The following is a 15,025-nucleotide window of genomic DNA, read 5'->3' on the forward strand; positions in this document are numbered from 1 at the left end:
GGAATTACTACCGTTATGGTGCTGAGTGAACTGGGTATAGAGGGACTCTGTACTGGGCACAGCAGACTATAGGTGGATCCAGGAAGGCTCAGGATCACCCAGAGCCTCCTTACCACCAAGCAGAATTTCTGTTTTTCGAGGCAGGGAACACACTTACCTGACTGCGGTTTTCCCCGCTATCACCGGGTTTCCGTCGTTTGTGTCTAGGTTTTCCCTCGCCTGGGTCCCCCGATCTGCGCTCCCCTCCAGCTGTAATAGGAAGCTGCCGATGCCCAATAGTAAGAGGCACGGGCGGGGAGGACTCACCTTATCCGCGTTCCAGCGTGCACTCCACTGACGTCACTTCCTGCATCGCCGCCCACTGTAATGTAAGTGGACGGCGATGCAGGAAGTAACGTCAGTGGAGCGCACGCTGGACCGCGGATAAGGTGAGTCCTCCCCGCCCGTGCCTCTTACGATTGAGCATCGGCTGCTTCCTATTACAGCTGGAGGGGAGCGCAGATCGGGGGACCCAGGCGAGGGAGGGGGGGGGTTCCGACCCCCCTCCCCACCGCTAGGCCCAATACCCCCGTCCTGCCCGCTACCCCTCCGGCTCGGCGGCCGGCCCCCCGCACATACGGACGGGCGGGTGTCGCCCCTAGAAGTTTGCCGCCTGAGGCAAACGTTTCACCCCCCCTCATGAGCGGGCCGGCCCTGTGTGTGTGTTCCCTGCTTTGCTCACTTCAGGTGTACCGAAAGTGAAATTGACTTTGTTGTCAGTATGGATTCTGGTCACTAGGTGGTGGTATTGTTCTGTTACAGTTTGGCGCTTCAACTAACCTGTCCTCTAATAGCAGCAATTCAGCAGGCGTCTCTTATTTATTTATTTATTTATTTGTTGTATTTATAAAGCGCCAACATATTACGCAGCGCTGGACATTAATTTAGGTTACAGACAATATTTAGGGGTGACAAACAGCAATATGACAACACAGGAATACAAGAAAACCAGATCACACAGCACAGTATGAGTACAAGGTAATGCTTAGTCAGTCACTGGATGGGAGCATGGAGTTAGGCAAGTTAGGTTCACTCAAATGCATAGCATGGGTGCACAGTAATAGAGGTGAATGATCAGGTAGGACACAAAAGGAGTGAGGACCCTGCCCAAAGGCTTACAATCTAGAGGGAGAGGTAGGGACACGAGAGGTAGGGGACCAGAGTTCGGCTGTGGGTTTAGAGCAATTGTGAGGGGTGGTAGGCAAGAGTGAAAAGGTGAGTTTTGAGGGCCTTCTTGAAGGTGTTGAAGGAGGGGGCTGCCCTAATGGGTGGAGGTAGGGAGTTCCATAGTGTCGGAGCGGCTCTTGAGAAGTCTTGGAGGCGTGCATGGGACTGGGTGATGTGGGGGACGGTCAGGCGAAGTTCATTGGAGGAGCGGAGTGAGCGGCTCTTCCAGATTAAGGGCTGGTTTACGACGGTCGGTCGGTAAACGACAGCCTCTGTGCTTCCCGTTTAAATTCTGTCCATACAGATGAATGGATAACCGTCAGTAAGATCGCTTACCATTGGTTACTGTTGTTTGTACAAACGCTGCATTTTGATCCCGATTTTTTCCATCATCTGCCTGGTGCTTAGCTTCCAGGATAAGTTACAAGTGAGATATAACAGTCCAAAAAGTCAGAAATTAGAGCAAACATACACTGTCTCTGCTTTTTCTCAGTGTTCTGGCAGCTAAATATTTGTAGGGGGGAAAAAAAGTCGCCCTGCTTTGTAGATGTAAAGGCTTGTAGCCCTGTACCCACTACGCGATTTCTACGCCAATTATTTGATGACCAGCGATTTTTTTAGAGCGACGGGCAATCATTTTCGTGAACTTGTGACGTGGGTTCAGGCCTGCGATTGCGTAAATGAGGTTTGGCAACGCGCGGTGATAACGACCATCACAGCGGATCTTTAAGATCCCGACAACTCTGCGCAAAGTACCACGATTGCTTGACTTCCCGTTCACACCAGTCGTGTGCCTGTAATGATTATAGCTGAGTCAGTCTTCTGTGATGTCTTTTCAAGCCCATGCCTGCCCCCTTGTGGCTCTGCATTCCTGCTATGTATCCTCGTAGCAGGAAAGCAGAGCCACAAGGGGGCAGGCATGGGCTTGAAAAGACATCACAGAAGACTGACTCCGCTATAATCATTACAGGCAAAGCCAGACTGAATGCTCAGTCTGAGATTTTATCAGGGCTTTTAACAAGAAGAGTGAGCAGTGAAAAATGAAAAAAAGAGCAGAGTATGCTCAAATGACAAAAGACACGCCTGTGCTCTGGACCAGCCGCAGACGCTGGTCATAACTAGACATGTTCCCCGAGATGCTAATTATTCGGGCTTGAATGGAAAAAATACTGACACGGGTCAGAGGGAGGCGCAGGGGGACAGAGGGGGCACGGGGACTGAAAAGGCACATGGAGACAGGAAGCAGAGGGCGACTGAAGGAGGAACAAGGGGCAGAGGTAGCACAAGGGGACAAAAGGAGGCACAGGGGACAGGAGGCTCAAAGGGGCACAGAAGGTGACACAGGAAGGCAGAGGTGGCACAGTGGGACTGAAGGAGTCACATGGAGACTAGAGTTGGGCCGAACGGTTCGCCTGCGAACGGTTCCATGCGAACTTCAGTGGTTCGCGTTCGCGTCCCGCAGGCGAACTTTTGCGGAAGTTCGGTTCGCCCCATAATGGTCAACTTTGACCCTCTACATCACAGTCAGCAGGCCCAGTGTAGCCAATTAGGCTACACTAGCCCCTGGAGCTACTCCCCCCCCCTAATAAAAGGCAGGCAGCGGCGGCCATTAGGCTCACTCGTGTGCCTGCGTTAGTGAGAGTAGGGCGAGCTGCTGCAGACTGTCTCTCAAAGGGAAAGATTAGTTAGGCTTAGCTTGTTCCTGGCTGCATACCTGCTCTGTTGCATACCTGTACTGTGAACCCACCACTGCATACCTGTTCAGTGAACCCGCCACTGCATACCTGTTCAGTGAACCCACCACTGCATACCTGTTCTGTGAACCCGCCACTGCATACCTGTTCAGTGAACCCGCCACTGCATACCTGTTCAGTGAACCCGCCACTGCATACCTGTTCTGTGAACCCACCACTGCATACCTGTTCTGTGAACCCACCACTGCATACCTGTTCTGTGAACCCACCACTGCATACCTGTTCAGTGAACCCACCACTGCATACCTGTTCAGTGAACCTGCCACTGCATACCTGTGCTGTTCAGTGAACCCGCCACTGCATACCTGTTCTGTTCAGTGAACCCGCCACTGTATTCCTGTTCAGTGAACCCGCCACTGCATACCTGTTGTGTTCAGTGAACCCGCCACTGTATACCTGTTCAGTGAACCCGCCACTGTATACCTGTTCTGTTCAGTGAACCCGCCACTGCATACCTGTTCTGTTCAGTGAACCCGCCACTGCATACCTGTTCTGTTCAGTGAACCCGCCACTGCATACCTGTTCTCGCCATGGTGCGCACCAGTCCAGCACGGCCGTCACTACACAAACAGCTGTTTGCGGTGCGTTACACGGTGAGTTTGGTGTGTCAGTGTGAAGCAGTACCTTAATTACACTACCTGATTGATGTATACACATGCAAGATGTTTTAAAGCACTTTAGGCCTGTCATTTAGCATTCAATGTGATTTCTGCCCTTAAAACGCTGCTTTGCGTCAAATCCAGATTTTTCCCGGGGACTTTTGGCATGTATCCCACTCCTCCACCTGGGGGTCCAGGTGTTAGACCCCTTGAAACATCTTTTCCATCACTTTTGTGGCCAGTATAATTTTTTTTTTTCAAAGTTCGCATCCCCATTGAAGTCTATTGCGGTTCGCGAACTTTTACGCGAACCGAACCTTACGCGGAAGTTCGCGAACCCGGTTCGCGAACCTAAAATCGGAGGTTCGGCCCCACTCTAATGGAGACAGAAGGAGGCACAAAGAGGGATAAAAGGCGGCACAGGTGTACAGAAGAACAAACTGGGGAAGAGATGGCACGGGGGACTGGAGGAGGCACAAGGGGACAGAAAAAGGCACAAAGGGGGAAAGCGGGTGCAGGTGATAGAACACTGGTGGGGGTGGGGCTTAGTCTGGGGCAGGGATTCGTTCAGAGAGCAGGGCTTAATCCAGGGGCATGGCGCCCCCAGGAGCAATGGCACTACAGGCAATGGCCTGTAATGCCTATGCCTAAAAAAGCCCCTTTAAACTCAATAAAAAGAATGTTATTAAAAAAAAAAGTAAGTCTTAACAGTCCTTACATCCCACTAAAATGTTTTTAGATTCATTTAGATTTTTAAGTCTCAGAACATTTATAAGCTATAAATTGTAAACAAACAAAATGTGATACAGAATAATACTAGGCGTCTGGTGTTTTCTGAGAGCTCAGAGAGGACGGTGGGTGAAGCAGAGAATGGGAGTGATATGTTTAGCAGCTTAGCTGAGAAATCCCAATAGCAGAGGAGGTCCTTTTCTGTGACTCCCCTCTCCCTATATCCTGATGGCGAGGATCACATCCGCAGCCAATGAGATATCCTGTGTCCCCTAGCAGAGGAGGCCCTTGCTTGTGACTCCCCCTATCAGTGTTGTTATTTGACAGGTCACACCAGTGGGATTTGCTCCAGCGAATGCACTTGCAGCTGTCTGTCACTGCTGTGCTGTCACACCTGCTGCATGTGACCCTGATGGGGAGGGGGCTGCATATTGTCAGGTGACATCTGACCCATCACATGATAAGAGGGTGACAAGCAGCTCTTTGCAATAAAGAATGTTTCTCCTGCTTGCAATGCTTTTCCCTTCTAAGCATGGAAACCAAGAGGGAATCGTTTTTATTTTGGGAGACTTTTCAGGGTTGATATTCAGGAAAAGATCTATATAGTACAGATAGTGTTAGGACCGATTTTGCACATCTACTCCCTTCACTAAAGTGTCTGAATTACACACCTGAAACAAGCATGTGACTGATCCAGTCAGACCTCAGCCAGAGCACCGGATCTGCATATGCTTGTTCAGGGTCCATGGCTAAAAGCAGTGGTGTAGCTAAGGATCTGTGGGTCCCCCAAGCACTCTACACATAACAATTGATACGGCGCACCAAAACCTGCCAATGGTAACTACTGTATGAGAGGTGCAAGAATGGGATGGAGAGCAGTTTGTTAATGATTATCACTATTCAAAGTATCTATAGAAGTGATTATTATGAGCACAGGACCAATAGAGAGTTAATAGATAGTGTGGTTGAGGGAGGGTCCCTTGGAGCCCCTCTGGCCCAAGGGCCCCGATGTGGTCACAACCTCTGCACCGCCTATTGCTACGCCCCTGGCTAAAAGTATTAGAGGCAGAGGATCAGCAGGACAGCCAGGCAACGTGCATTGTTTAATAGGAAATAAATATCTGAATAATAGCAAATACCTTCTGTTTTAAGAAAGCAAACTTCTTTTTTCCATAACATTTTACATTTTAGTAAGGGGGCTTTTTGGTCCATTGTAGCCCCTTACAGACTGGTTCACCATGAGCTTACTGGTTAGTCTGTACCTCTCGGTGTTACAAGTGCTACTGCATAGAGCCACATTAATCCATGCCATGCACTGATGAGGATCAAACAATCCGAAACAGTCTGTATGCATGTTGGATTATTATGGCTCTGTACAAATTAACAAGTTGACACATCATTGCAGTCCAGCGGATCTGGAGGTGTGGCTAGTTCACAGGAACAACAATGGATAATATGCATATTTCAGCAGTAATGCATTGTGGGAGATGTCTCAGAGCTCATGCCAACCTGAATTATTGCAAATACTTTTTGTTTTAAGAAAGCAAACTTTTGTTTTCCAGGAAATAAATATGGCAGCCTCCATATCCCTCCCACCTAAGGTATCCTTTAATGTGAAACAGTTCTGAGCACAAAATTGAAACTGTCCTGGCATGTTCGGGGCAGAAGATAACCTACCTATATCGCCATATCGCTACCACTAGCCAGTGTGCTGCAGGCCACTGTCCATCTTCTTGAGACTTCCGCAATCAAAGCTTAACGGCCAAGTTGCGAAAGCGGAAGTGTCAGGCGAATGGAGAGCAGCACAAAGGCTAGAGGCGGCGACATAGGCGAGTTAACCCCTTCTGCCGCAGAGCTCACCCCGTACACACCAGGACAGCAGCCCCGTTTCTATGGGCGTGCGACACGTGTCATCGCCCGGGGCGCTTTATTTCGCGGCAGGAGGGGGGCGCTGGGGGAACAGACATAATAGTTACAACTCACCTTCTCCAGCCGTTCCCCCGCAGCTTCAATGTCTTTCCTCTCCCGGGCATCCGTCGCCTGGTAACAGTGCCCCCTGTGATGACGTACCGCATGTCATCACAGGGAGCGCTGTTACAGAGACAGATGCCGGGAAAGGAAGGACATTGAGCAGCGCGGGTTCGGCGGAAGGAGGTGAGTTGTAACTATTATGTCCGCTCCCCCAGCCAGCCACACAACTGCGGGTCACCTACCTAACTGACCTAAACTGCGGGCACCTACCTAACTGACCTAAACTGCGGGCACCTACCTAACTGACCTAAACTGCGGGCACCTACCTAACTGACCTAAACTGCAGGCCCCTACCTAACTGACCTAAACTGCTGGCACCTACCTAACTGACCTAAACTGCTGGAACCTACCTAACTAACCTATACTGCGGGAACCTACCTATCTAACCTAAACTGCGGGAACCTACCTATGTAACCTATACTGCAGGCACCTACCTAACTAACCTATACTGCGGCAACCTACCTAACTAACCTATACTGCGGGAAACCTACCTAACTAACCTATACTGCGGGAACCTACCTATCTAACCTATACTGCGGGAACCTACTTATCTAACCTAAACTGCGGGAACCTACCTATCTAACCAAAACTGCGGGAACCTACCTATCTAACCCATACTGGGGGAACCTACCTATCTAACCCATACTGGGGGAACCTACCTATCTAACCCATACTGGGGGACCCTACCTATCTAACCTATACTGCGGGCACCTACCTATCTATACTGGGGGCACCTGCCTATCATACCCATACTGGTGGCAACTATATGGGCTACCCTATAGTGGAGGCACCTACGTAGCTAACCTATACTGCAGGCACCTACCTATCTAACCTATAATGGGGACAACTATTCAGGCTACCCTATACTGGAGGCACCTACGTAGCTAACCTATACTGCGGCTCCATGGGGGGGGGGGGGGGATTTTTACACCCTCGCCCTGGGTGAAATTTAGCCTAGAAACTGCCCTGCAGGACAGTTTCATCATTCACAAAACGCACCCCTAGTTCTGAGATCATCTTTACAGCCAGGGGCGTAGCAATAGGGGTTGCGACCGCATTGGGGCCCTTAAGCCAGAGGGGCCTCGAAGGGCCCTCCCTCAACTACAGTATTAGCTCTCTATTATGGTGGCCATACATGGTACAATTTTTTCATACAATCTTACCATTTCTATGTAGTATAAGGGTAAACTAATGGTGGCCAAATATGGTACAATTTTTCATCCAATTTTACCAATTCTATGTAGTATAAGGGAACTGCCTAAATTATCCTTTCAGTATATTCACTTAATTTACCCTTATACTACATAGAAATGGTAAGATTGGATGAAAAAATTGTACCATGTATGGTGACCATTGGTCCTGTGCTCAGAATAATCACTTCTATAGATACTTTGAATAGTGGTAATCATTAACAAACTGTCCCCATCCCCTTCTTGCACCTCTGACACTGTAGTTGCCATTGGCAGGTTTTGGTGCGCCGTATCAATTGTTATGTAAAGAGTGCTTGGGGGGGCCCCATTGTAAAACTTGCAGTGGGGCCCACAGCTCCTTAGCTACCCCACTGTTCACAGCTAAGCCACAATTCTATTTGAAATAAACTTATGTCAAAAGTTAGCGACAAAGTTCAAACCCCCGAATACATCATACAAGTTTTTAATCATGAGATTATTGATTTATGTAGCCTGGGCACCCCATTTGCTATGGAATTTTATGCGTTCAGAAAATAAACTGATGAGAAAAACAATTGTATCCACCCTCCTCCTTCTAAAGATGACTTTTTTTAGACATCCCACAGTTTTATTTTATATTTAAATCTATTTTTTTTTAATTTTTACTGTTTCATTATATCTGCCAGAGCTCAAATCTATGCATTATTGACCTTTTTTTATCTCTTTCCTGCTCCAGGAAGCCATTTACTAACAGGAAAGTGTTTTATGGCTTTTACTTATCAGTGAGGGGTTATGCTATAGTCTGACCCAGACAGAAACTGTCACTTGCATCCCTGATGTTTAACTCTTTCAGGCAGAGAAAGAAAAAAGGAACACAGCATAATTATTTGTGAGCTAGGCACTGTACATACACGTCTATCTCATTATGTCACCTCGGTTGTTCGGTTGTCCTGTAAAGCAGGGGTAAACTCCCCTCCCCCCCCCCATGAAGCCTTTCCAGTCCTCTCTCTGTCTAGTATTTCCGGCACCATCCAGTTATAGTGTACGGAAATACTCGTGTCCCCAACTATGTTTAACCTCTTGAGGACCACAGTGTTAAACCCCCTAAAGTCCAGGCCATTTTTTGTAAAATAGGACACTGCAGCTTTAAGGCCAAGCTGCAGGGCCGCACAACACAGCACACAAGTGATTCCTCCCCTTTTTCTCCCCACCAACAGAGCTCTCTGTTGGTGGGGTCTGATCGTTCCCCCATGTTTATTTTTTTTATTGCAAATATTTATGTTTGTTTTTTTTTATAAAAAAAGTGTCTTTTTTTAATTTATTTTCCCTCCCTCCCCCAGTCAGCCTATCAGTGCGATCGGCTGTGATAGGTTTCAGCCTATCACAGCGGATTGCTCCTGTGTCCCCCAGGGAGATAGCTGTGTCATACGGCTGTCCCCAGTACAGCGCTGCCTTACATCACAGCGCTGTACATGGTAACAGTCTCCATGCGGCGACTGAAGGCGGAGCAGAGCTCTGCAAAAGGAAGCCCCAGGACTTTACGCCGATCTGCGATAGGCAGTGCTGGGGCTGCTGCCGCGGCCATGCCAATCGGCGTGACGCGGTCTGCAATAAGTTAAAGACGAGCGGATCTGTACTGTGAATGAACGCGTGTGCAGTACAAATGAGTCTGCCTTTCGTAATCACTCCGGAACGCAAGCGTTTCCAATGCCTTCCCAAAGGCACAGAACTTCACCTTCTGAAGGCTACCCGAGGAACACTTCACCAGGGGCAGAGGGGGACGAGGGGACAAAGAGAGAACAGTGCAGGCTCTCAGGGATCCACAGCCTCTCCTCTACTTAGGCAAGGATCTCATTCTTTTTTTCCTGCTGCTTCACATTTACTTTAACCACTTGCCGACCGCACGCTTATACCGTGCGTCGGCAAAGTGGCAGCTGCAGGACCAGCGACGCAGTTCTGCGTCGCCGGCTGCAGGCTAATTAATCAGGAAGCAGCCGCTCGCGCGAGCGGCTGCTTCCTGTCAATTCACGGCGGGGGGCTCCGTGAATAGCCTGCGGGCCGCCGATCGTGGCTCGCAGGCTAAATGTAAACACAAGCGGAAATAATCCGCTTTGTTTACATTGTACGGCGCTGCTGCGCAGCAGCGCCGTAAGGCAGATCGGCGATCCCCGGCCAATCAGCGGCCGGGGATCGCCGCCATGTGACAGGGGACAGCCTGTCACTGGCTGCACAGGACGGATAGCGTCCTGTGCAGCCCGGATCACCAGGGGGGCCAGGTAGGAGAGGGAGGGGGGGGGGGGGGATTTCGCCGCGGAGGGGGGCTTTGAGGTGCCCCCCCCCCGCAACACCCGGCAGGCAGGAGCGATCAGACCCCCCCAGCACATCATCCCCCTAGTGGGGAAAAAAGGGGGGTGATCTGATCGCTCTGCGTGCCCGCTGATCTGTGCTGGGGGCTGCAGAGCCCACCCAGCACAGATCACTAAAAACAGCGCTGGTCCTTAAGGGGGGGGGGGGGGGTAAAGGGTGGGTCCTCAAGTGGTTAAAGGGAACTTGAAATAAAAGGGCTATGCAGGCTGCCATATTTATCTCCTTTTAAGCAATACCAGTTGCCTGGCTGTCCTGCTGGTCCTCTGGCTCTAATACTTTTAGCCATAGCCCCTGAACAAGCAAGCAGCAGATCAGGTGTTTCTTACATTGTCAGATCTGATAAGATTAGCCGCATGCTTGTTTCTGGTGTGATTCAGACACTACTGCAGCCAAATAGATCAGCAGGGCTGCCAAGCAACTGGTATTGTTTAACAGGAAAAGCGGATTGTTTTCTGATGCACTGCAATGCTATGAGCAGGGCCGGATTTACACTAAGGCAGTATAGACACGTGCCTACAGGTGTCTGATGATGGAAAGGCGGCTCACTCCCATCCCCGAGTACCTCCCTCCCTCCTTCCCTATGCAGAGCACTGATGAGTGTAAATGAGAGGTTACTCACTGTAGTCAGCATTTCTACTGATGAGATCTCCCTTCAGTCAGCTACTTAATACTGAGGATAGCTGTGTCTACACAATACTAAGGGGCACCTGTAGCTACCTATGATGGGCAAGGGAAGTAAGGGAGAAGTGACAGCTGGGCCAGCCAGCACACTTGCGGTGCAGTTCGGTGGGGGTTTGTAGGTTTATGGAGGGCGGAGTCTAGGGTGCCAGGACATCTGTGCCTATAGGCTCCAGTGATGCCAATTCGGGCCTGACTATAAGCCAGGCATTCTCAACCTTTTTACCCTGGAGGAACCCCTGCAAAAATTTTTTGGATTTTTAAAGTAAAGCAGAGACGAAGCACCCTCATGTATTTTACCATATATATCAGTGGGAACATCAGATAAAACACCTACCTTGCTTTCTGTTTCATCCTTCACTGCTCAGCCTGCTTCTAATCAGCCCTGATAAGATCCCAGACTGAGCATTCAGTCTGGCTTTGCTCAGGAATATTTATAGCTCAGTCTGTGTTCTCTGGTGTCTTTTCAAGCCCAAGCCTGCCCCCTGCTGGCTCTGATCAGGAATCATAGCAAATGCAGACTGAATGCTCAGTCAGGGATTTTATCAGGGCTGTTAACAAGCAGGCTGAACAGTGAAGCATGAAACAGAGAGCAGGGTAGGTGTTTTCTCTAATGCTCCCACTGATATATATGGTAAAATACATGAGGGTGCTTCGTCTCTGGTTCACTTTAAGTAACCCCTGCTTTTATTTTGCAGGAGGCATGGTCTTTAGAAGTAGGTGTGGCTGTTTATTTCACTACCCCCCCCCCCCCCCCCATTACATTATACAATCTCCTTTTTCTAGTGCTTATGAATGTGCTCATTAATATTCTAACCCACAATTTAGTGCTTCTTTTTGCAGTATGCCCTATATAATGTGCTTTATTATACTTCCACCACGATTGGGGAAAATGCCAGAAAACTCCTGCAGAGTACTCAGGGAACCCTGGTTGAGAAAGCTGCTACTATGAACCATCGATCTACCCTAAAACAAGATTAGCTGACCCATCGATCATTCCAATTGATTATTGGCCAAAAGTGTCCTTGAAACAGTTGTATATCAGCAGTTTCAAGGAGCACAACACTTATTCTGAGCATGTGTGATGACATGCAGGCCAAGCAAGGTACAAAATGACATGACACCAGACTTGTGCAAGCAAGGCACATGGCCCACATTGACATATTTATGTGTAAGCTTGGAAATGAACTTTTTTTTTTTAGACTTCTATAGAAGAGCTGGCGCATGAAACAGTCATCAGCCTTCTTATGTCCTCTGCAACCACCAGGGCCGTGCAGAGGGTCCTTAACCTTCCTGGCAGTAACCCCGAACGTAGTTCAGGGTAAGCCGCGCAGGAGGTTTTCTCAGGCCCTGCTGAGCCGATCTGCGTAATTTTTTTTGCTGAACGCAGCTAGCACTTTGCTAGCTGCGTCAGCACACCGATCACCACCGCCCCGCGCCAATTCACCGCTATCCGCGCCGCCACCCCAATTCGCAGCTCTCCGCGCTGCTGCAGAGCCCCCCCCCCCCCCCCCTAGACCCCTGCAGTGCCTGGCCTATCAGCGCCAGGCAGAGCTAAGGGGTGGATCGGGTCTCCCTTAGACGTCACGATGTCCATGACGTCGGTGACATCATCCCACCCAGTCGCCATGGCGACGGGGGAAGCCCTCCAGGAAATCCCGTTCTTTGAACGGGATTTCCTGATCGCCCATCGCCGGAAGCGATCGGAGGGGCTGAGCAGATTTTAAAAAGAAACAAAAAACCCAGCAGCGCTGCCCCCTGGCGGTTTTTAATAGAACGCCAGGAGGGTTAAGTGGGGGTGATCAAATATAACCACTTACCGGTAAGTACCTGCAGTCTCTGCCCCTTAAGGACCAGACACTGCTGGTAAAAGAAACTGCCGGATACAGACAAATTGCCACACACGTCGCCTCAGGCCACCCACTCTGCTGTCTCTTATGACAGCAGGGCTCTGACCATGTGATCAATGTAAGCCAATGGGAGTTGCTTACACTGATGACAATACACTCCTAACCGGCTCACAGGGCTCTGCCATTATAGAGACTGCAGAGTGAGTGAGCTGTGGTGGGGAGACGACAACAACAAGATCAGCGGGAGCGGCGAGAACGCGCGGCAACAGTTAAGTAAAATCTACGTCCTGGCAGATATTAGTGGATAAAAACGGCGTAGATTTCAATCACCGCCATCGGTAAAAGTTTAAAAAAAAAAAAAGCCCACCCTACCGAAATGCATAGTGGAACCAACAAGTAGTGGAGGACATTCCCCCCAAACCTCCTTACCCTGCAGTGACTTGTGAATATTCCACCCCCCACCTCCCAGAAATGCACAGCAGTACCAAACAGAATAGTAAGGATCTCCCACAACATCCCCAAGTCCCTATTCTTGACACACACATTCAGTCACAGAGGCGCTGGCTGCCTTCAATAATATGGAATCAGTCAGACCTATCACCGGTGGCCACACGTTCCCTCCTACTCTTTTCTGTCTCCTTGACAGCTGCGTCTCCACTGGCATGATGTCCACAACACTACGTGACATGCGGGGCACGGTTGCTATGGGGACACCAAGCTTTGATGAACTTCCTACTTGTTGGCGCGTGTGCTGCCTGAGTCCCTGCATCCGACTACAGAGTACAAGTTTCTTACTGCAAACCTGCTGCAACCCTCTAGTCCACTCCACACACATAAGGAGAAAGTCCGGCGGAAGGGCCAAGGGTAGTGGGTCACACAAGGGGGGGGGTGCTTGAGAACCTAGATACCAACACCACCCCGCCCCCCTTCTGCACATGCCTAGCAACCACTCCCCACACTAATTAGGTAAATGCCACATGGTTTCAGCTGAAGTAAAGACAGTCTCCACTATTTCTTGACCATACAGAGATCCCCTGAGCTTTGGTGTTCTGCAGAGATTTGCCCCATGCCATCAGTGAATTCCAGAACTTCAGTACACTTGGGGTTGGCATACACAAACACAGGTTGCCAAGTTTATCCTGGCTACCATGTGAATTTATTGTTTAAATTATGGAATATGTGAATTCCATGCATGTTTATATAACACAGCCCTGGCCTAAGCTCAAACCACCCTGTACTGAAACTGTGCATTATAAGGAACCTGAAGGGAGAGGGACAGAGAGGCTAACCTATTTACTTCCTTTTAAACAATGCAGATTGCCTGGCTGTCCTGCTGATCCTTTGCCTCAAATACTTTTAGCCATAGACCCTGAACAAACAGCCGATTAAATAAAAATCTGACAAGATAAACAGCATGCTTGTTTCAGGTATGTGATTCAGACACTACTGTAGCCAAATAGATCGGAGCAGTGCTTTTCGGCACTGCTACATTTGGGCGCAGCCATAGACTATAATGGGAATCAGTCTATAGCGGCACTCAGTGAGTAACGTCGGCGCCGTCAGAAGATGGAGCCGAAGTTGCTTAACTACTTTGGCCTCCTGGACGTACTAGCTATGCCCAGGAGGCCATGTGCACGTCCACACACTCCCGGCCCGCGGTTTGTAGGCCGGGCAATCAGTGAATCGGGCTATGGTGCCCAATCACTGATTCCTCTCCCCCGCAGAAAAAGCGACAACTGCTCTCGGAAGCTTCGCTTTTTCTGGCTGTTGCATACCCCATGCGTCTCTCTAAGCGTATGTTACACTTAGAGTGACATCATGTAAACAAACTCATGGCCGCCATCTTGTGGCCAAAAAGTAAAACTACAACAAAAAGTAAAAATTAATAAATAAAACTCCCACATTTACATTAAGAAACTACTGTTTACATCCCACCCTCCCAAAAAATACCCAAATAAAATGTTTAATATAAAAAAAACACATTACAATAAAAAAAAAAACCATGTAAAATATTTACCTACGGGTTTAAACTTTTTAAATATCAATGTAAAGATGAAATATTTCCATTTTTTTACTTTTAAACTTGTAAATAGTGATAGATGCAAAACGGAAAAAATGCACCTTTATTTCCAAATAAAATATTGTCGCCATACATTGTGATAGGGACATAATTTTAACGGTGTAATAACCGGGACAAATGGGCAAAAACAATACGTGAGTTTTAATTATGGAGGCATGTATTATTTTAAAACTATAATGGCTAAAAACTGAGAAATAATGAATTTTTTTCCATTTTTTCTTATTCTTCCTGTTAAAATGCATTTACAGTAAAGTGGCTCTTAGCAAAATGTACCCCCCAAAGAAAGCCTAATTGGTGGCGGAAAAAACAAGATATAGATCAGTTCATTGTGATAAGTAGTGATAAAGTTATAGGCTAATGAATGGGAGGTGAACATTGCTCGGATGCATAAAGAGAAAACGGCTGAAGGCTGAAGTGGTTAAAAATCAATAATTCGGCCTCCAGCAATCGCTGGAAGCCGAATTATATAAATTCCCCCACTATACATGGCGGCCCGGAGGGGGAATAGTAATTAACACCGCCAGGATTTGTGCAGAAGCAGGATCAGCAATATACCGGCTGT

At 48.6% G+C, this 15,025-nt stretch overlaps 1 protein-coding gene across 1 annotated transcript in view; it reads right to left on the bottom strand.

Moving 5' to 3' along the window:
- Positions 1-13,605: 13,605 nt before the first annotated feature.
- Positions 13,606-15,025, bottom strand: part of UBE2R2 (ubiquitin conjugating enzyme E2 R2) — a 74,349-nt gene continuing 72,929 nt past the window's right edge. Inside the window, exon 6 of the mRNA XM_068265089.1 lies at positions 13,606-13,644. Within this exon, the coding sequence (XP_068121190.1) occupies positions 13,606-13,644 (39 nt within the window). The remainder of the gene's footprint in view (positions 13,645-15,025) is intronic.

The sequence above is a fragment of the Hyperolius riggenbachi genome, chromosome 1 (assembly GCF_040937935.1).
Source record: "Hyperolius riggenbachi isolate aHypRig1 chromosome 1, aHypRig1.pri, whole genome shotgun sequence".
In the NCBI taxonomy this organism is placed as follows: Eukaryota; Metazoa; Chordata; class Amphibia; order Anura; family Hyperoliidae; genus Hyperolius; species Hyperolius riggenbachi.